At 41.8% G+C, this 21,864-nt stretch overlaps 1 protein-coding gene across 2 annotated transcripts in view; it reads left to right on the forward strand.

Annotated features, from left to right (window-relative positions):
- Positions 1–21,864, forward strand: part of ATP10B (ATPase phospholipid transporting 10B (putative)) — a 375,135-nt gene that overhangs the window by 245,279 nt on the left and 107,992 nt on the right. For both annotated transcript variants that reach the window (XM_055429292.2, XM_055429294.2), the window contains one exon: positions 16,307–16,511. In XM_055429292.2, the coding sequence (XP_055285267.2) occupies positions 16,307–16,511 (205 nt within the window). The remainder of the gene's footprint in view (positions 1–16,306; positions 16,512–21,864) is intronic.

Here is a 21,864-nt window from a genome sequence, read left to right on the forward strand (position 1 = left end):
CCTCCCCTCAACAAAAGATGAGCTTCTGGTCCCTGTGCCTGCAGGGCCACAATTGCATATCTACAAATATTAACCTGAAGCCTTGATGTTCTCCCCCACCCCAAACTCCCCCCACCCCAACCCGGCTAGGTCTAACTGTTGAATGTGATTAGCACACTGAATACCTAGAGTTGAGATTGAGTCATTCCTCAACTTTGAATAAGAAAATTATTAAGAGATAAAAAATAGCTGTTGGAGAGTGTCACTTTTCCCAAAGAGACTGTTTTTTAAAAGAAAGCATTGCTTCTGTCTTGTCACCATTCAACCACCGCCCCCCCAACCCCATTACCTTTGGTTTTGTGCTTTTTTTTTTTTCTGTCTTTCTCCTTTGTTTCCTTTGTTGTTTTTCCCATAGAAGATGCCCCGTGAAGCTGGTTCCTGTGAAGCAGGGACACATGTGGACCTCAGTCAGCTTGGTCCTGCTCTCCCTGCTCTGTTCAGAGCATCCCATAAAAATGGGCCTGTTCTGGGGTAATTTCAGTGTCAGTCAGACTGTGCTGGGTGCTGGCCTGATACAGGCCAGGCTGTTGTCATTCTGCTCTCAAAATAACTTCCAGAAGAACAGCAAATGGAGGTGATAACAATCCAGAGAAAAAGACATTTATTCCCAGGCCACTGGTAGAGAGGGACATAAAGGTTTTTCTTTTTTTAAAACATATAATATCATTTTTTTTCTTAATAATATAATTTCAGAGATATCTTCTCAAAATTGTTACATATCAATGTTTAGTAATAAAAATGGGTTTGATCATTCTTAATTATTTTGGTGAATCATAGTTTAACCCAGAGAGTATTTGAAAATCAGAATCTAAGTTCAATTTATTTCAATACTTGATTATCATAGTTGTCAGTACTTAAAAATTACTTTGGGAATGCTTATATCATGCTATATGTACTAGGGAAGACTTTTTGGTTATTGATAATATAAATACAAATTCTTATTTGTTTCAACTGAACTGTAGTTAATTTATAGTGTATTAGTTTCAAATATACAGCAAAGTGATTCGGTTATACATATCTATATATTCTTTTACAGATTCTTTTCCATTTATAGATTATTACAAGATGTTGAGTATAGTAACCTCTGTTATATAGTAGGTTCTTATTGTTTACGTAAGGGGGTTTTGTGGTAGTATTTCCCATAGTGTGTCCAGTGGAATGACAGTGACAAGAGATGGTCTCTGGGGGAAAAAAAAAAAAATCATGAACAGAGAAATGTACACTGGCCCTCCTAGACCCATGGTTCATGAAAGACTAAGAAAAGATGACAACAAACCTGTTCATCTTTGATTAACTCAGTCTTGTTCCAAACTTGTAAAATCTTGGAAAAATTTTATAGTATCTCAATTCGGGAAATTTTAATTTTTCCAGTATTATGAAGTAATTGACTATAAGAACCAGGCAAGTGATTTAATGGAATAGACTGGATATAAAAAGGAAAGCAATATTATTGATATTCTGATTGATGGCAACTGACACTTGACATCAATGCTAGGATGCAATAGGAAGTGGTAGGAACTGTGGCAAACTGAGAGACAGGGGCATGCATTCATTTTAGGAGACAGAACTGGACTGAGCTTCAGCTGGTTACCACGGGGAAAAACAGGCCTAACGTTGCCAGGTTGTCTGAATTTTATTAGGGGAGCTAGAAAGTAATGTTTTATTTGAAATAACCTGATTGTTTTTTTGGAATGGGGGCTGTCCTGCGGCTTTGTTGCTTTGTGCTAAGGCTTTGTTGCTTTGCGTAGGCTTTCTCTAATTGCGCCAAGCAGGGACTACTCTTCATTTTGATGTGTGCGCTTCTCATTGTGGTGGCTTCCCCTGTTGCAAAGCACATGTTCTAGGGGCATGGGCTTCAGTAGTTGCAGCCCACAGGCTCAGTAGTAGTGGCTCTGGGCCCTAGAGCATGTGGGCTTCAGGAGTTGTGGAGCACAGGCTCAGTATTTGTGACTAATGAGCCCTAGAGCACACTAGCTTCAGTAGCTGTGGCAGACTGACTTCGTTGCTTCTTGGCATGTGGAATCTTCCCTGACCAGGGATTGAACCTGTGTCCCCTGCACTGGCAGGTGGATTCTTATCCACTGTGCCTCCAGGCAAGTCCTGAAATGACCTGATTTTTAAGTGTTGACAACTGATACATTTTCAAACACTTCAGACCTATTTTATTTGACCTAAAATTCTTACTTTGCCTTTGAGCCCCCTAATTTGTAACTTTTGCTTTACAGTATCATAGGAAGTTGGAATCGCTGCAAAAGGATAATTAGATTCTCCTTTTGAGATTTATCTTCAGTGAGGGAACATCTCTGTAGAGAGGTGGTATGAACTTGAAGCAAGAATGCAGGCCTTGGTGTCAGAAAGCCTATACTCTAGGCCCAGATCTGTATCTAACTACTAGTGGTAGCTTAGAAAAGTCCTTGAAATCTCTGGGTCTCAGCTTCTACTTTTATAAAACCCAGGAGTCAGACTAGATCTTGTCCTGTGGGATGAACTTTGAAAGAACAAAACCCACAGCCAATTAAATCTGGAAAATAGTAATTACTTTATAAATCTCTTGAGTCAAACAAATGAACATTAATAATAAAGATTCTTAGAGAACCTTCAATAAGGAACTATCCGACTTTATTGAACTGTTGTGTCAGTTGAGATACTCTTTGCCGCAAGAAGTGGAAACCTCAACTCAATTTTAAACAATGAAGAGATTTTGTTTCTTAAGTCACTACAAATGTCCTGAGGTGGGCAGGTGATCAGGCATAGTTCAGTCAGTCAATCAGTGGTGTACTAGCTGTAGCACTTAGCTGTCCTTTTCATTTGGTCCCCCTCCATGTCATCTTTGGGCTTCCCTGGTGGCTCAAAGGGTAAAGTGTCTGCCTGCAATGCAGGAGACCTGGGTTCGATTCCTGGGTCAGGTAGATCCCCTGGAGAAGGGAATGGCAACCCACTCCAGTACTCTTGCCTGGAAAATCCCAAGGACAGAGAAGCCTGGTAGACTACAGTCCATGGGATCGCAGAGTCGGACACGACTAAGCGATCAACCACTATGTCATCTTTACCCTCAAGCAGATTTCCCTCATGATAATGAGATGACTGCAGCAGCTCCAGCCGTCACATCTACATAAAATAAACCACAAAGGGAGAAACAAAAGGACTTTTGGAGGCATTCTCAGAAGGTTCAGGAAGTTTACTCCCCAGATCTTCTTCACCTCTTAGTAATCCCAGTGGGTCACATGCCCATCCCTTAACCAATCCTTGTGAGCAGGAGCTGAGATTATTCTAATTAGGTTATACCTGAGTTACAGAGCCCAGGAAGAAGGTTCACCTCCCTGAAACCATATGGACTTCCCAGGGAAGGTGAAAATCCTGATGAAAACATGAGTTATTTCCAAGAGAAGGAGGAGCAGATGTTGGAGAGGCTACCTCCGTGTCCTCAATACCATCACCTTAAAATATTTCTGAGCTTCAAGTCCTTGTGAATTATTTTCCACATATTAACAGGAACAGAAACACTTTGGAACATTCTGTAATATAAATCCCTAAAGTTCTTCCAACCCTGAAGTGGATTAATTCTGTGAAAGACCCCAGAATAGCAAGCCAGAAAATGTTAGATAAATAGCTGATGGTGAGGAGCATTCACTTCTACCATTTGATGGTATATGACAGAATACCATTCAGGCAAAGAATACAAGATCTGAGAGGACATTTTTATTCCTGAGAAGCACTATAAAAGCTTATATCTCAAGTACTAGTTCTATCCATTTTGTCTCCAATTCACACATTTGAGAAACTGATGTCAAATGTCATTTTTGTGCAGTTGAATACTAGGACCTTTAGAATTTTTCTCCCCCTAATCCCATGCATCATCCAGCCTAGACTTATTTATACTGTGAGAAAATCTTTTTGCAAACAGCAGAATCCTTGTTAACAGAATTACAATCCTGTTAGAGCATTTTCTTTTAATATAGCCACTGTGCTTGTGGTCTTAAGGTGACCCATTAATCAGATTTATGGAATGACTTCAAGGAGAGATTAGCTTCAGAATTGTATTAGCTTAGTTTCTCCCAGGGCTCAATTTAATGAATCTGGAAACCATACCCAGCAAGATATTTGTAATTTTCCATCGAGCTTAATACATTTTTATTGGTATTCAGAAAACAGGCAATAAGGCAGCAGAAGTGGGAAGCAAAAAAATCCATGAAGGTTTTTGTCACCATATTGTATTGCAGTAAAAGCCTTTCAGTGTTTCAGCAGCCAAGCACACACTTATTCATCTGTTCAGCAGGTCTCAAGTAGGGACCAAGTGCATGTGCACGAACATGGAAGACCCTTTGAGCCCTCAAAGGGCTCTCAGTCCACAGATCATGAGGAACTGGCAAACAACTACAGTGTCCCCTGCCTGTGGATAGAGGGTCACAGTCATGCATGGGCTGCAGTGACATATCTGCCTTCCAAAAATATTAGAGCCAGCCAAGGGAAGCCTTCCCTGAAGAGGTGACATTTCAGGAGGTCACTGAAGGTTGAACAACTTTCAAACAGGCAGAGAAAACACTTCAGCTCACAGCCTGACATGTCACCCAAAGGTTGTACATGTGACTTATTCTGGTACCAAAAGACCAGGATCAGGAGGTGTCAGGAGCTTAGGTGAGAAATGGTTCCAATTAGAAAGTTTTATTTCATTTTATTGGCCACATTCGGGCAAGCTCCATGAGTTGGTGATGGACAGAGAAGCCTGGCGTGCTGCAGTTCATGGCATCACAAAGAGTCAGACCCGACTAAGCGACTGAGCTGAACTGGCCACACTGTGCAGCTTTCGGAATCTTAATTCCCTGACCAGAGATCAAACCTGGGCCCAGAGCAGTGAAAGCTCTGAATCCTAACCACTGGACTGCCAAAGAATTCCCTGGAAACTTAAATTCTGACTTTTTACCAAAACTTGAAGATACTCTTTTCTCAGTTGGTTGCTATAACATAAAAAGAATTCCCAGTGCTACCAGATTGTGGCCAGTCTTCTGACAGAATGGTCATGAAGGCTCCCAGCCACGGCGAGCTCTGCTGGAGAAGGCAGATGCCTGGCCTGCAACCTGGTTTTATTTGTATGTCAGTTTCCTTCCATGCTGGAGCCCCCTGGACACCCAGAGAGTTGAGGAGACCAGAGATCCTGATCCTGGGTCTGCTGCTATTAACTCCATGACCTAAATGAAGCCACTTTAGGCAGTCATGGCCCCATTTGTCTCATCTCCAGTGATCATAGTCCCTCTACGGTAAATTTTGTGGAAAGATGACATGGGAGAGCGCTTGAAAGTAACAGAGCTATAGAAACAACTAGACAGCGCAGTGCCAGAGGAGACTGCATGAAGTGGTCTCAACAAAGATGTTTAAAGTGTGATGTCTTACTGGATGCTTGGAGTCAAGGACTTCAGTGTCACTCCTGGGCTTGTTTCAGAACTGCCACTTCCTAAATGCATGGACATTTGTAGTTACTTGATCCCTGCAGCCTCCATTTCATCTTCTGTAAAATGGGACCAGTATTAGCACCTGTCTCCCAGGGTCATGTGGATTGAATGAAATAATCCTTATAAACTGTTAACTCAATGTCTGCACTATAATCAGCAGTATGTTATTATTTGCTTTTAATTTCCAGTCACTTCAACTCTAATTTTTTCAAAGTCAGGTCCAACCTGAACCTTCATTTTCCTTGCTACATTCTCCACCCATATACCTGAGGAATTGCCTGTTTTATTGGCATAGGTCACAGGCATTCACTGAATCACATTTTCCATTGGGCAGGGTAACCATGTTTTAAAAGCAGAACCTGTGTTCTGTTCTCTCATTTCTCTTTTATGTGGCAGGACTTAAAATCTGAATTTGGGAAACCCTTCTAGAACCTGGACCTCTCTCCCCTAAACCCTTCCCATAGCACTCCTGAGTACACGCAGACTGAGATTTAGATTATACAAGGATCTAGGTGGCTTCATCTGTCCTAGAGCCCAGGCCAATTATCCCAACCCAAATTCTAACACATGCTATTCTACATTAGAATACCATATTTGTGTGGCTCTTAATAGCTATTTGATCCCTATGCTATTGTTATTTTCCTCCATAGACCATCCCTCTGGTAAACCCAAAGGCAATGGGATGATGGACAGGGTAGAATTGAGGCTTTACCAGGGCCATCCTAACATCAAAATACACTCATAAAGTCTTCACCCTAAAGCTACTTTCCTGGGTTTGCTGCAAGTGTTAAATGAAGTAATGTGGGCACAGACGCGAGAGACGCCCGGCTCCAGCGCAACCGACCACGTGCAGAATCGTGGCTGAGATGAGCTACCCCGTGCCCAGGATTAGGGCGGTGGCTGAGAGGAGCTGTACCACGTTCAGGAGGCGGTGGCTGCTTGGGCACCGGAGGGCCGAGAGGAACTGATCCACATTCAAAGCAGGAGGGGCGGCCTTGAGGAGATACCCCTCGTCCAAGGTAAGGTACAGCGGCTGCACCTTGCTGGAGCAGCTGGGAAGAGATACTCCACGACCAAGTGGAATATAAGAATCCAGTGTTCTGGGGAGGAAGGAACAAGATGGCGGAGGGATAAGACGGCGAGACCACTTTCTCCCCCACAAATTCATCAAAAGAACATTTGAACGCAGAGTAAAGTCCACAAAACAACTTCTGAATACTGGCAGAGGACATCAGGCTCCCAGAAAAGCAGCCCATTGTCTTCTAAAGGAGAGAGAAGAAATCCAGCTCCACCCACCAGAACACCGACACATGCTTCCCTAACCAGGGAACCCGGACAATCACCCGTCCAACCCCACACACAGCGAAGAAACTACGTAATAAAGAGAACTCCACAAACTGCAAGAAGAGGGAAAGGCCACCCCAAGCAAAGCAATACAAGCAAGATGAAGAGGCAGAGAAATACCCAGCAAGTAAAGGAACAAGATAATTGCCCACCAACACAAACAAAAGAAGAAGATATAGGGAATTTACCTGATAAAGAATTTCAAATTTTGATGGTGAAAATGATTCAAAATCTTGAAAGCAAACTGGAGTTACAGATAAATAACCTGGAGAAAAGGATTGAGAAGATGGAAGAAAGATTTAATAAGGACTTAGAAGAAATAAAAAAGAGTCAGTATACAATGAATAATGCAATAGATGAGATCAGAAACACTCTGGAGGGAACAAACAGTAGAATAACGGAGGCAGAAGACAGGATAAGCGAACTAGAAGATAGAATTGTAGAAATAAATGAAACAGAGAGGAAAAAAGAAAAATGAATTAAAAGAAATGAGGACAATATTAGAGACCTCTGGGACAATGTTAAACGCTCCAACATTCGAATCATAGGAGTCCCAGAAGAAGACAAAAAGAAAGACCATGAGAGAATACTTGAGGAGATAATAGTTGAAAACTTTCCTAAAATGGGGAAAGAAATAATCACCCAAGTCCAAGAAACCCAGAGAGTCCCCAACAGGATAAACCCAAGGCGAAATACTCCAAGACACATATTAATCAAATTAACAAAGATCAAACACAAAGAACAAATATTAAAAGCAGCAAGGGAAAAGCAGCAAATAACACATAAGGGAATTCCCATAAGGATAACAGCTGATCTTTCAACAGAAACTCTTCAGGCCAGAAGGGAGTGGCAAGACATACTTAAAGTGATGAAAGAAAATACCCTACAGCCCAGATTACTATACCCAGCAAGGATCTCATTCAAATATGAAGGAGAAATCAAAAGCTTTACAGACAAGCAAAAGCTGAGGGAATTCAGCATCACCAAACCAGCTCTCCAACAAATGCTAAAGGATCTTCTATAGACAGGAAACACAGAAAGAGTGTATAAACTTGAACCCAAAGCAATAAAGAAAATGGCTACGGGATCGTACTTATCAATAATTACCTTAAACGTAAATGGGTTGAAATTTTCAAAAAGGCTAGGAAACAATTCTCATAGCCATCAATAGTTCAGTGTTGAGTTCATGAATAGTTTTTAAAGTTTGGGACAAACTGTAGTATTTGCTATTTGAAGTACTATTCGTAATTGGCATATTACGATATAACATTGGTCTTCATTTCCAACTTAAAACGCCTAAAAATGCCTAACAGGTTTTTAGATTTGTGAATTTTAGTTGAAATGTATTTTACAATGTTACTAAACCTGCAGAAATATTGAAATATTTCAGAGAACTTATTCACTGTACATTTAATTTATTTTATTTATAAAAGTTATGAACTGTAGAAAGTTTTACTTGTTGGGTCAAATGCTTGTTGCTTCAAATGCTTGTTGCATTTGAAGTGCTAGTTACAAGAAAATCAAATACCTTCAATGTATAAATGCTATTAAGTTTTTAAAGGACTCTGGAGTATAAGTAAGTTTGTTTAAAGAAATTTAGTCTGTTCAACTTGAAAAAAAAATAAAATTGGATTATTTGATTTAAAAAAAAATAAAATAAAAATAAATAAAAAAAATAAATGAAGTAATGCATGTAAAATGCTTAGTGTAGTGGCTGGCATTCAGTAGCCATCAGCAAATGTTGGCTAAGATATTACTAAGGATAGTTCTATAACCTTGATAGCCAGGAGTCACCATAAGCTTGATCCAAGTGAAGTGACAGTCACTCAGTCGTGTCCGACTCATTGCTACCCCGTGGACTATATAGAATTATCCAGGCCAGAATACTGGAGTAGGTAGCTGTTCCCTTCTCCAGGGGACCTTCCCAACCCGGGGATCAAACCCAGGTCTCTCACATTTCAGGCAGATTCTTTACCAGCTGAGCCACCAGAGAAGCCCAGGGGAGTAAGAGAGACAGACCATTGACTGAGGATTCTAACTGCATGGAAGAAGACAAACTCTTTATCATAAAGCTTGAATCCAAGCTCTAATAACAAAGCAAAATAGGTCTGGAGGGAAGAATCTGAAAAATGCACATAATAGAGAAACATAGTGTCATTTGAGGCATGACTATTAAACGTGCCACTGGCTGGAGTTGACAGACCAGTAGACTGCTGTATCCACCCTGAGGCTCTTTGCTCTGCATTTGGCACCAGCCAAATAGACGCCCTCTCTGAAGCATTAGTTTTGCAAGTGCCCACCCCACTCCCACAGCCTCACCCTGCACTCACAGCAGGCCATAAACTATTTGGGCCAATTGAGCTTATCATGTCAGGTTTGAATGCATTAGGTTCTCCCCCAAACTCCATGGGTAGAAGAATCATAAGAGTCCCGGTGTCCCCAAACCTCTGGACTCCTGTCAACAGGCATGATTTGTATCTGAGCAGATGACGATTTATAGCTTCTGTCTCGCCATGATGGAGCTTACAATTCCAAAAGCTGAGGCTCCTGTTCTCAACCCCTGTTCTTGGTTTCGTTTATGTCACCAGTTTGCTGAGGCTTCATCTGCTTTGTATTCACTCTCCAAAGAACCAAGCGACCACGTAGAGCCAGGAAGCCCCCACAGCTGTCATTCCTATGTCCTGGTAGATGTACCTGTGTGACCTTACACAAGTTGGATAACCTTTCTGAGCCTAAGTTTCCTCATCTATGAAACAGAGATAGCAGTAATAATACAATAAATGTAGGCAGCTAAATGGTAATATAGGTTAAGTGCCCTAGGCCTTAGTTTTTTAGGAAACCAACAAATTGTCTTTTAGAGTGGCTGTTCCATTGTACCATTCAAAATGGCTGTACCACTCCTACAAACAATGTATGAGAGCGCCTGTTGCTCAGCCTCCTCACCTGTTAAAAAAAATAAACCTTCTTTTTGGGCTTGGGGAAAATGTTCGGATTTTTAAAGTTTCTTTAAATGTGTTTACACATTATGTGTCTGAACCCAATTCATGAAATGTAATCACAGACATAAAGTGGCATCCCATTAGCATGAAGAAGAAAATGTGTTGTTAATGTTCAGGATTTGGGTATTCAAATAGGGGTGTATGATATCTCGTTTTAATTTGCATTTCTCTGATGACATATGATGTGGAGCTCTTTGCCTGCTTCTTTGACATTGTATATCTTCTTTGTTGAGGTGTCTGTTTAGGTCTCTTGTCCATTTTTTCATTGTTCTTATTGTTGAGTTTTAAGAGCTTCCCTGGTGGCTCAGATGGTAAAGAATCCACCTGCAATGCAGGAGACCCAGGTTTTCCCTGGAGAAGGGAATGGTTACCCACTCCAGTATTCTTGCCTGGAGAATCCCATGGACAGAGGAGCCTGTTGGGCTACGGTCCATGGGGGTCGCAAAGAGTCGGACAGGACTGAGTGACTAACACTTAAGAGTTCTTGTGTGCTTCAGATAACAATCCTTTATCAGATGTGTCTTTTGCAAAACACATATTTTGTCCCAGATAGTGGCTTGTGTTCTCATTCTCTTACCATCATCTTTCATATAACAGAAATTTTTGATTTTAATGAAATCCCACTTATCAATTACTTCTTTCATGAATACTTCCTATGGTGTTTACCTGAAAAGTCATCGTCGTAAGGTCATCTAGGTTTCCTGCTATGTTGTCTTCTTGAAGTTTTATAGTTCTGCATTTTACGTTTAGGCCTGTGATCCATTTTGAGTTGATTTTTGTGAAGAGTATAAGATCTGTGTCTGGATTCTATTTTTTTCTTTTTTGTCATTTGAATGTCCACTTGTTCCAGCACCGTTTGTTGAAAAGATTATCTTTGCTCAGTTGTATTGCCTTTGTTCCTTTGTCAAAGGTCAGTTGACTATAATTCTGTGAATCTATTTCTGGGCTATCTGTTCTGTTCCATTGATCTATTAGTCTGTTCTTTGGCCAATACTGTGCTGTATTGATTACTGTAGCTTTATAGTAAGTCTTAAAGCTAATTGGCCTTTTTTGGGTCTTTATATAAAATTTAGAACTATTTGTAGTTTTTCAACATCCTCAAAAACTTGGTGGGAAGCCCTGATATTAAGGACATATATTTCTGAGAATTTGCCCAGTAACCAGCATCCAGAGTCCTTCATCTTCCATAGGCTGAATTTGGCCCTTCTTCTGGGGCTTGGGGAAAATGTTTGGATTTTTAAAGTTTCTTTAAATGTGTTTGCACATTATGTGTCTGAACCCAATTCATGAAATGTAATTACATACATAAAGTGGGCATCCCAATAGCATGAAGAAGAAAATGCTGGGGCAACAGTGGTGGTTAGCCTTCCCCATTACATTAACAATCATTGTCATCAGCATCATAAAAGCAGCTTGTATTTAGTGAGTCCTTACTAAGGCTTCCCTGGTGGCTCAGAGGTTAAAGCGTTCTGCCTCCAATGAGGGAGACCCAGGTTCAATCCCTGGGTTGGGAAGATCCCTGGAGAAGGAAATGACAACTCACTCCAATACTCTTGCCTGCGGAATCCCACGGACGGAGGAGCCTGGTAGGCTACAGTCCACGGGGTCGCAAAGAGCTGGACATGACTGAGCGACTTCACTTACTAAGTGCAAAACTGAGCTCTCAGTCCCTTACGTGGGTCATGTCACGAATCCTTTTAAAAACCCTCTGAGGCAAATACATGTATTACCTTCAGCTGAGGATAGTCTCTAAATGATTATTTCCCCAAGGTCACTCAGGTAGTAGTGGTAAAGTGGAGGTTCAGGCCCACTCTTAGTGCCTATACTGCACTCATCCTCACTGGCTTCCCCTTTCACCCTGGGGTAATGACGTGGACCCTTTGGGGCCTGACGTGCCAGCTTCCTGAAGGACAGTCCAGGTCAGCTCATCCTATACTGGGTGGAAAATCCTACAGACAACTAAGCTTCCTGATAAATCCCTTCCACTCTAGTTCCTTAAAACATAAAGCCTTCATGTGTGTGCATGCTAAGTTGCTTCGGTCATGTCCAACTCTTTGCAACCCCACCAGGCTCTTCTGTCCATGGGATTCTCCAGGCATGAATACTGGAGTGGGTTGTCATGCCCTACTCCAGAGGATCTTCCTGACCCAGGGATCAAACCCACATCTCTTATATCTCCTGCATTGGCTGGTGGGTTCTTTACCACTAGTGCCACCTGGGGAACCCCAAACCCACATAGTACTTGAGAAATGGGACCTTAAACACCCTCTCCTCCTCCATTCCCCAACTTTCACCTGCTTCCCCACAGGATCTAGTTGTTTACAAACCTCTCATGCTGTTTATTTACCTCTTAATAAGCCCTAGTTCCTCTCAGAAAGCCATTTAGCACTGCACCACTTAATTTCTCCCCGAGGCAGAATCTGCCAGATGGAGTCTTTGTCCCCAGCCATGTGGATTTGTCTTATTTTTAAACAGCAGTGAACATGCCACAAAACTAAAATAGCAATCAGTTCCCAGGTGTGGACTCACTGAGCATGTGGGAAATGATCAGGAGCGTGTGGATGTGTCCACCTGGGGCATCTGTTCCAAATGGGCTGGATTAACCAGGGAATGACTCCCGCAGGTGGCTCCCAGCCAGTTGCTGGCCACATCTGGGCATCCCTCAGTGCAGAAGCACACCACTTTTCTGCCTCAGTGGGATTCAGCCATTCAGCACCTCCTGGGGCTGGATCCCAGGGCTGTGCACCCTTGCCTTTTCAAAGTTATATTTTTAACAGTTGAGGAGACAGAGTGGGTCCCCAGGGGATCAGAAAATCAGCACAGAATAACCCAGTGCAAGAAGGAAATATCTCCAATATCACTTTTTCTCATCCCCAAATTCCTATAAAATCTAACTCCATTTCTATAACATTACTTTGTTTGGGTCAATCAATATAAATGTGATTCAAATTCTATACCAGCTAAATTACTAAATTATGTCCTCCCCAAGAAAAAATTTTAAACACCCTCCCCCAAATCTGTTGCTTCCATAGCTTCTGTGCTCCTGGACACATGACAGGATATATGCCTGCAGGTGTATGAGCCTCTGTTTGAACAGCATGACCTGGAGGTGGGCAATCTCTGTTTGGAGGAGGGTAAGCCTACAACCGGAGAAGGCAATGGCAAGCCACTCCAGTACTCTTGCCTGGAAAATCCCATGGATGGAGGAGCCTGGTGGGCTGCAGTCCATGGGGTCGCTAGGGGTCAGACACGACTGAGCGACTTCACTTTCACTTTTCACTTTCACACATTGGAGAAGGAAATGGCAACCCACTCCAGTGTTCTTGCCTGGAGAATCCCAGGGACAGGGGAGCCTGGTGGACTTCCATCTATGGGGTCACACAGAGTCGGACATGACTGAAGTGACTTAGCAGCAGTAGCAGCAGCAAGCCTACAACAGGGACTGAGAGTGTTCTTCAGCACTGCATGTCATCTTAAGGAAGAGAAGATTACATCTGAAGGAAAGACAGGTGATTGTTACTGGACAGGACCTCCCTGGGATCCAAGGGATGGAATGGAGTTTGAGACCAGCCTGATGTGTAGCTTCTTGTGTGGTTCCATTGATCTTGCGATACCTATCATCACCATGGGAATTGACAAGACAACACTCCAGCCTAACTCACAGAAGTGATTCCTCATAATTATCTATATAGATATAGATATTTATGTTTCATAATTCATCTGCATAACCTCCATCTTCCATTCTCTTAATAACTCAAAACTCATAATAAGTAATGCGTGCATGCTCCGTTGTGTCCGACTCTCTGCGACCCTATGGATTGTAGCTCTCCAGGCTCCTCTGTTCATGGGGTTTTCCAGGCAAGAACACTGGAGTAGGTTTCCATTTCCTCCTCCAATAATAATTAGTGGAGTCCTTTATTAGAAGGAAGAAGAATGTGATTCAGTATTAATGGGTGGAGGTATGTTGGCCTGCCTTTGGTATGTCTGTGTATATGGCACTCCCAACTAGCTTTTGCAAACCTCCTGAACCATCATTCTCTGAAAGTATTGGCAGTTAGAATATTGCTCAGAGTCAGTGCTGTTCTCATGAAATCCCATCTCAAGTACCAAGCAGAGTGCTGAGGTCACCTTTGGGAGGGGGCCATTCCCAAAGGACAGAAGTCAAAGGAGGGAAGTGGAAAAGAATATAGACAAGTTGAATGGCAATCCTTTGTTCTTTGGAGCAATTTTGCTGTGCTATTCAAGAATCTTTTTTTTTTAAGTGCCCTCTCACAAAGGGGGAAAAAAAGAAAAAACAATAGAGAAAGCCTCTCTCCTTCACTACGTAAGATCCTTTTCCCATGGAGAGTATCTGCCATTCCAGTTTCTTTAAGTAGCCTTATGTTTGGACATTTAACAGGTGTTCCCAAGGCTGCTCTAAAGAAAAAAAGTTTTCATGAATCAGCGTATAAGTGTTTGTCTGAAATGGCCATAAGAAACAAATCAGGGAAAACTATCTCTATTCTTCATGGTAAAATTTTTAAAATAACATAGAGAAGCAAGAGAGCATAAAATAAGCTGAGGGAATGAAAAGGGCTTAGAAGCCTACTTTTTCCATTAAAAGAATTATTGAAATGCTACATATGCACTGCCCTCAAAATGCTCAGAAGTGGTCTCCATTGAGATGATATTGCCCACCGATTAGTTTAACCAGTGGTTGCTGTGCTGTGGGCACTTCCGAAGAATTCTATGGGTCTTGAGAGTTTTAAGACTGCTCCCTAATTGCAATTCTGGATTATTTTATAGACACTGATCAGATCTTCTCTTGGATGGCCTTCCAAAATGCTTCCAAATGATATACATCTATTTCAGGAAAGTGGGGGGAGTCCTTCACATGGATCTTTTATGACAAGGAAAATGCAGTCTTAGGAGGGCTTGCTCAGAGTTTTCTAGATTGCCCCAAAGAAAGGAGAAAGGGCAAACCTTTATCTTCAGTCTGGGGAGAAAAGTGACATTCCAGTCACGTCTCTCTGTCTGCAGAAGAGTGGTCTTGTCATGCTCAGGGCAGCTCAGATTTCTACAGAAACAGAATCAACAGCATGCCCAGAGGGGCTCAGCACCCATGGAGAAAAACAGCAAAGGAGAGCTGCCTTTCCAGGCCTGGCTGGGCTCAGAGGTGTTCACCTGCAAGCCAGCTGGGCCTAATTCAAAAGAACCACATCTGCAGTATAGGTTCGGTCCCAAATCTAACATTTAAAGAGATTTCCAAGCAGTCTTAAAAGAGCCCTCACTTCTGGACAGATCTGGAAACTATGTCACCCATAATAATTGAGAGCACTTAGAAAGTTAAATTTGACTTGGCAAGTCCAAAAGGCTTCAGAGCATGCCTGATGAATACCTCAAAATATTTCTTAAAAGGTAGAAGATGGAATAAATTAGATTGCCTGGGAGAACGGAATGAGTTCAATATTTGGTTAATCAGAAGGAAGAATTTGTAAAATGAGGGCTCTTGGAGATGAAATGCATTGCCTTGGGGAATAATGAGTCCTTTTGCTGGGGTAATAATAGCTGACACTGCCATTTCACTGGAGAAGAAAGAGGGGAATCTCTTTGAGAAGGTAGGATACCTGTGCAGCAGTGAAAACTGGGTTTGGGATCAAGGTGGACCCAGACTCAGGGTCCAGCTCTGTTTTTGTAAAACTTTGGGAAATTTCTTCTAAACCTTCCATTCCCTCTTGGTGAAATGCGTATAGTAATATCTTCTTCGGTAGGTTATTATGCAAGCAAATAAAGTATTAATTTATACTGGTGCTTGTCACAGTAGAAATGCTAGATTCACAGTTGTTGCTGCCCCCATCATTATGTAAGCTCTGATAAACTGGATGAGAAGAGCAACTGCATCATTTTCTCAGACTTCTTTAGCCCTCTGACTCTGTGAACAGTGTGGGGCCCATCCTGTCAATGTTCCTGGTGCCGTTTCCCTAATTCCCTGTTTCCTATCTCAGCACCCTTCAGATCTTCCTAGACAGTGGGCTATATTCTCAACTTTCTAATGCCACTCTCCACCTATAACCAGGAGCCATATGTCCTATTCTCCAGTCTTTTATGGCCCTGCTTTCTTCCATGATAACTGAGTATTCTGGGACGTGAAGTTTATAAAGAATATGATGTTCATATGAATATATGGTCACCTTCTCCTTTAAATTTTTTCTCCTGCCAGGATGCAAGGGCTGAGCACAGCAACCAGTCAAGAGCCAGCAGTCAATCAAAACTCCACATGGTCATCAGGAGAGATCTTTACTCGGGGGATACTATAGATCATGCTTAGCTTTTCTAGAAATGATGCTAGTGGTCATTTGGGGCACATAGAATACAGAGCAGTCTTGTGACAGGTTGATTGGGGGATATTAGGTATGGGGAAGGGACTTTTCCCATTCATTCATTTATGTTCTGAGAACCTTAATATACACTCTGACCCCTGTCTTTCTCCCACCCCAGGAAAGAGCAGAGCTACGTGCAGAAGTGCTGGAAGGATGTGCGTGTGGGGGACTTCATCCAGATGCAGTGCAACGAGATCATCCCAGCCGACATACTCCTCCTCTTCTCCTCGGACCCCAGTGGGGTCTGCCATCTGGAAACTGCCAACTTGGATGGAGAGACCAACCTCAAACAGAGGCGGGTTGTGAAGGGCTTCTCACAGCAGGTAGGGCTCTTTCTAAGATAAGGTCTTTAACTGGAGGGCCAGGGGAAGATGTCAGCCAACTCTACTTGGAAATTGGATTCAATCTGGTGGGTAGAGGAGAAGGTAGTAGGTGCCTCCTTTCCCAAGCATTTTGTTGTTCTTTTCAGTCACTAATTCATGACTGATTCCTTCTGACCCCATGGTCTACAGCACGCCAGGGTCCACACCAGGGTTTGTATCCTTCAGCATTTGCTCAAATTCATGTCCATTGAGTTGGTGATGCCATCCCACTATCTCATCCTCTCTCAGCCCCTTCTCCTCCTGCCCTCAGTCTTTCCCAGCATCAAGGTCTTTTCCAATGAGTCAGTGCTTCGCATCAGGTGGCCAAAGTATTGGAGCTTCAGCATCAGTCCTTACAATGAATATTCAGGTTGACTTCCTTTAGGATTGACTGGTTTAATCTCCTTGCTGTCCACGGGACTCTCAAGAGTCTTCTTCAGCACCATGGTTCGACAGTATCAACTCTTTGGCGCTCAGCCTTCTTTATGGTCCAACTCTGACATCTGTACACAACTACTGGAAACACCATAGCTTTGACTAGATGGACTTTTGTTGCCAAAGTGATGTCTCTGTTTTTTAGTACTCTGTCTAGGTTTGTCATGGCTTTTCTTCCAAGGAACAAGTGTCTTTTAATTTCAAGACTCCTGTCACACAATCTTTCCAGCAACTCTCTGAGATAAATATCATCCCCTTCTCACAGATGGGGAAACTCAGGCTTGGGAAAGTAAATAACTTGCTGAAACCCTCAGAGTCCTTAAGAGGGGACCCCTGTGTTTAGTTGAAGAAACTACTCTTTGCTCTAAACCAAGGAGTCTAGTATCTGCTCAGTTACTTTTGAGACCAGCCCACTTTTCTGTGCTAATCCAATCCCCACTCATCCTGTCCAGATCAGCGCCAGCAATTTCTCCCTCTATGAATTTTTTCTAGTACTCCTTTGACACCAGCATAAAAGCAGCACGGTATCATGAATTGTTTTTCCATTTTGTATGTCTTACCTTCATGACAGTTCTGAAATCTCTTTAAGAACAGGGAATGATCATCAACATTTTAATTTAATCCCTGCTTATGTGTATGATACCTTGGACATCATGGAGAAATCATGATTGTTTTGTGGTTAAGAACCCAGGCTCTAGAGTCTGGCAGAGCTGAACTCAAAGCCCAACCCTACCATTTATTAACTGTCTCACCCTTTATTCCCTCATCTGGCAAATGGGCACAAAAAGAGAATCCTCTCTATAGCATGCTTCTGAGGACTGACTTGTTACTGACCCAAACTTGACTCCGCTTGCCCATTTTCTGTAGAGTCAATCTACTGACGCTGGGTCGTAGTGAAGGAAAACACAGCATTTATTCTAAGACTTCATACAAGTTGTCCAGGACAGCTAGTGCTCAGAAGGCCCAAATTCCCTGATGGGTTTCCAGATAACATTTTTATTTTAGTTAATTTTTATTGGTGTATAGTTGCTTTACAATGTTGTGTTAGTTTCTACTGAACCACAAAGTGAATCAGTTATACATATACATATATCTCCTCTTTTTTGGATTTCCTTTCCATTTAGGTCACAATAGATCACTGAGTAAAGTTCCTTGTGCTGTACAATAGGTTCTGACTAGTTATCTATTTTACACATAGTATCAATAGTGTGTGTGTCAACCGCAACCCCCCAATTCATCCCACCCACCCCTGCCCGCGTTGGTCTCCAAACGTTTGCTCTCTGCGCCTGTGTCTCTACTTCTACTTTGCAAATAAGATCATCGAGACCATTTTTTCTAGATTCCACATAGATGTGTTAATACACAGTATTTGTTTTTCTCTCACTTCACTCTGTATGACAATCTCTAGGTGCATCCACATCTCTGCAAAAGACCCAGTTTTGTTCCTCTTTGTGGCTAGTAATATTCCATTGTACATGTTCCACATTTTCTTTATCTATTCCTCTGTTGACAGACATTTAGGTTCCCTCCATGTCCTGGCTATTGTATAGTGCTGCAGTGAACACTGGGGTGCATGTGTCTTTTTGAATTATAGTTTTCTCTGGGTATGTCCCCACTAATAGGATTGCTGGGTCATGCAATAGTTCTATTTTTAGTTTTTTAAGGAACAGAATGGCATTTTTAAAGCCTAAGTAAGGGAAGGGGGACAGGGTATGTGATCAGCTCATGCACAATTCTCTGATTGGTTGGTGGTAAGATAACAGGTCAGTGTCACAAGGGTTATCAATCCACAGTCGCCTGGGCTATGTGCTGTAGACCTCGGGGCTATGTCCTCATGGCCATTAAGCAATTCACATCTTCCATTTGGTGGGAGCTTTCCTGTCAACAACTCAGGAAAGGTACAGCAGAAGCTATTATCTAGGTACTTCAGAAAGGAACTAAACCAGAGGAGATGAGGTAAGTGTTGGCCCCAGTAAGGCCCCGTAACGTCCTGCTCAGTCATAAAACGATAGGCACATGAATTACTTAGCATGAAGCTAGGCACATAGTAAGAGACCAATAAATAGTTGACAGTAAATCTAAGTGGCGTTCATAGACAATATGTGTTGACTGATTGAAACTGAGTGTGAAAAATTCGAATTTTCAATTAAATTCTGGGAACGGAGCAGTAAAACTTGTATGCATTTACAAATCCCCCTTTTCAAGCTGCCCACCCCAACAGCCTCCCTGCAAATCTGAGTCCTTTTGCTCTCCTGGGTAGTTATCTGGCGTCACTGTTTCACCCAGTTACTTCTTTTGTTTGTTGCTGGCAGCAGCCCCAAGCTGTTTCTTCTGTATTAATTAGTCTGATGGTTTGGGATTTGACCAGAATGAAGAGCTGGATGAAAGGGTCATTCACACTCCACTGCTATAAACCAGCCAACTCAATTTAATCACATCTCTCAGACTCTAACCCTGACTTCTCTTAGGGTACTTGATGTAATGTTTTACAAAAAAATAAAATAAAATTCATTTGTAAAGGGTATAAGATTTGTTGGATCTTGAAAGTTTTCAGAATTCTCTATTCTATTTCAATAACTGGCTCTCCCTCTCACTTTGCTTAAGTGTGCTTTTCCATTTCTTTAAGAACAGTGATAATAGTACAACTAATAATGCATTCTTAAATTAATCTTTATTGGAGTATAGTTGCTTTACGATGTTGTGTTAATGTCTCCTGTACAGTAAAGTGAGTCAGCTATATGTATACGTGCATCCCCTCCCTTTTGGATTTCCTTCCCACTCAGGTCAGCCCAGTGCATTAAGTAGAGTTCCCTGTGCCGCACAGTTGGTTCTCATTAGTCATCTATTTTATACATAGCTAATCCCACGCCCCCTTCCCTCTCGGTATTTATGCATTTGTTCTTGTCTATATTTCTGCTTTCTAATGCACCTTTTTAAAGTCCTTTTGCACATAAGGCAAATGAGGCACAGAGAAGTGAAGCAACTTGTCCAAGGTCATCAAGCTAGGAAGTATTGGAACCACAGTCCAGAGCCAAGTTTGTCCAGTCTCAGCTCTTAAAATGTGTAGTAGCTCATTTCCCTGGTCCTTTGACTCTCACTCAGCTTTTACCCAGAGTTGCTTACATGAAAGCACACATGTTATCATTTCCAATATTTCTTTCCACTTTTAAGTAACAAGTGGCAGGAAGGATAAAAGCAGACCTAGCCAGATCCCAGAGGAGTAGGAATTTTAGCTGCTCTTTGCTGTCTTGCTTCTCCCTTATGTCTTTAATGAAAAATTATTTCTGAATATGGGTAGAATTCTCTTCTAACTCTATGTATAATGTCTCAAATATGTTGAACAAAGATGTCCATGAGAGTTGCAAGAAAAAATACATATTGCCCTGTCAAGTAAGATCAGACGACAATAGGTTCCAAGTTTTCAAATAGTGTGTATTGCAGACCTTCTCAGATACTTTAATAACCCCCAAGGAGGAGGGGTCAGGGAAGGTTCTAGTATGTAACATTTCTAATTATTTAACCACAGAAACCTTTTATTGAAAGGACCATATACCAGGACTATTGTAGGAGAGGTGGGATTACAATTTAGAGATTTGCCTTAAATGCACTGAAGGTGTTTCGGATGTATCATAGCCATCACAGGGAGAAACATTTTCACATATACATATATCCTTCCCCTTTATCATCACCAAATTATAATTCATGGGGTCTGGGCATGCATATTTTTAAAACATTCTCCCAAATGATAATATGAACCTACAACCACTTCCTTAAAAATCTATATAAGAAAAGGAAGGTGCTACTTCCAGAAAAATTTCATTGTAATAATGAAAATAAAGCTATCACCTTTAGGCGTCTTACATGTGCTAGCATTTTTGTGCCCATTTTCTTTTGTCCTCATGACCAATCTGTGAGGTGGCCATTTCTACTGCATCTGATGATGAAAACCTGGGGGTACAGAAAAGGCAAATCGCACCACTTGTCTCAGAGAAGACTTTGAACCTACAAATGTGGTTTGTTTGGAAATTTAAGTAATTAAAGTTTTCTGTTAACTTATTACTCCTATTGACTATGAGACCTTTATCTTTTCAAAAGGGAGTGTTTATTAATTGCAAAGATTTCTAGAAACTCCCAACTCTACATCATATACCTACACCCATTTTCACCACTGAGTTCGGTTAATTCAAAGTCAGTAAGACAAACTTTGTCCCAGCTCCCCTAGATCAGCATTTCTCAAGGTGGAGTCTGCCAAACCCTATCTCAAGAGATAGTTGTTAAAAAACAAGGTCCATGGTCAAATCTGATTGGGCGGCCCATGTCCTGTCAACCCCTCTTAGAGGTTCCATTGTCCAGAATATGTTAAGATCTCAGAGGAGATCTGGAGGGAGGAGGTCAATTAATCTTTCTTTAACTCTGGGCTTTCCAAACTAATTTAACCTCAGAACCATTTGGGGTACAATAATTTTTCTCCTTCCTATGGAAGCTTGAGGAAAATATTAATCTACATCGTGGGGAACCACATGATCACGTCAGCTGAAGAGTGACACAGAAGTCAACCATTGTCACAGCTTAGGCAGCTCATCCTTGCCTTTCCTGTCTAGGTTCAGAGAAATTATAAACATGAAAGAGCTTCTCCAAAGGATCTTCCTTCTGTGACACAACACGTCATCCTCAAGGCTGCCAGAGAGTCAGTTTCAAAATCCTTTTCTCAGAATGCAACTTGGACCAACCAAGTCAGGATAGGTAGAACATTTACCAAAGCCAAAGAATCAGAAATGAAGTCTTCCAATTAGTATTTCAGAGCAATTTCCTTAGTTACCTTTTATCCAAATCGCTGAAGACCAAAGTCCTACTGAAGTGTCTGTGAGATCATTTCTCA

The sequence above is a fragment of the Moschus berezovskii genome, chromosome 8 (assembly GCF_049115385.1).
Source record: "Moschus berezovskii isolate FMDL1 chromosome 8, NW_MosBer_1.0, whole genome shotgun sequence".
Classification (NCBI taxonomy): domain Eukaryota; kingdom Metazoa; phylum Chordata; class Mammalia; order Artiodactyla; family Moschidae; genus Moschus; species Moschus berezovskii.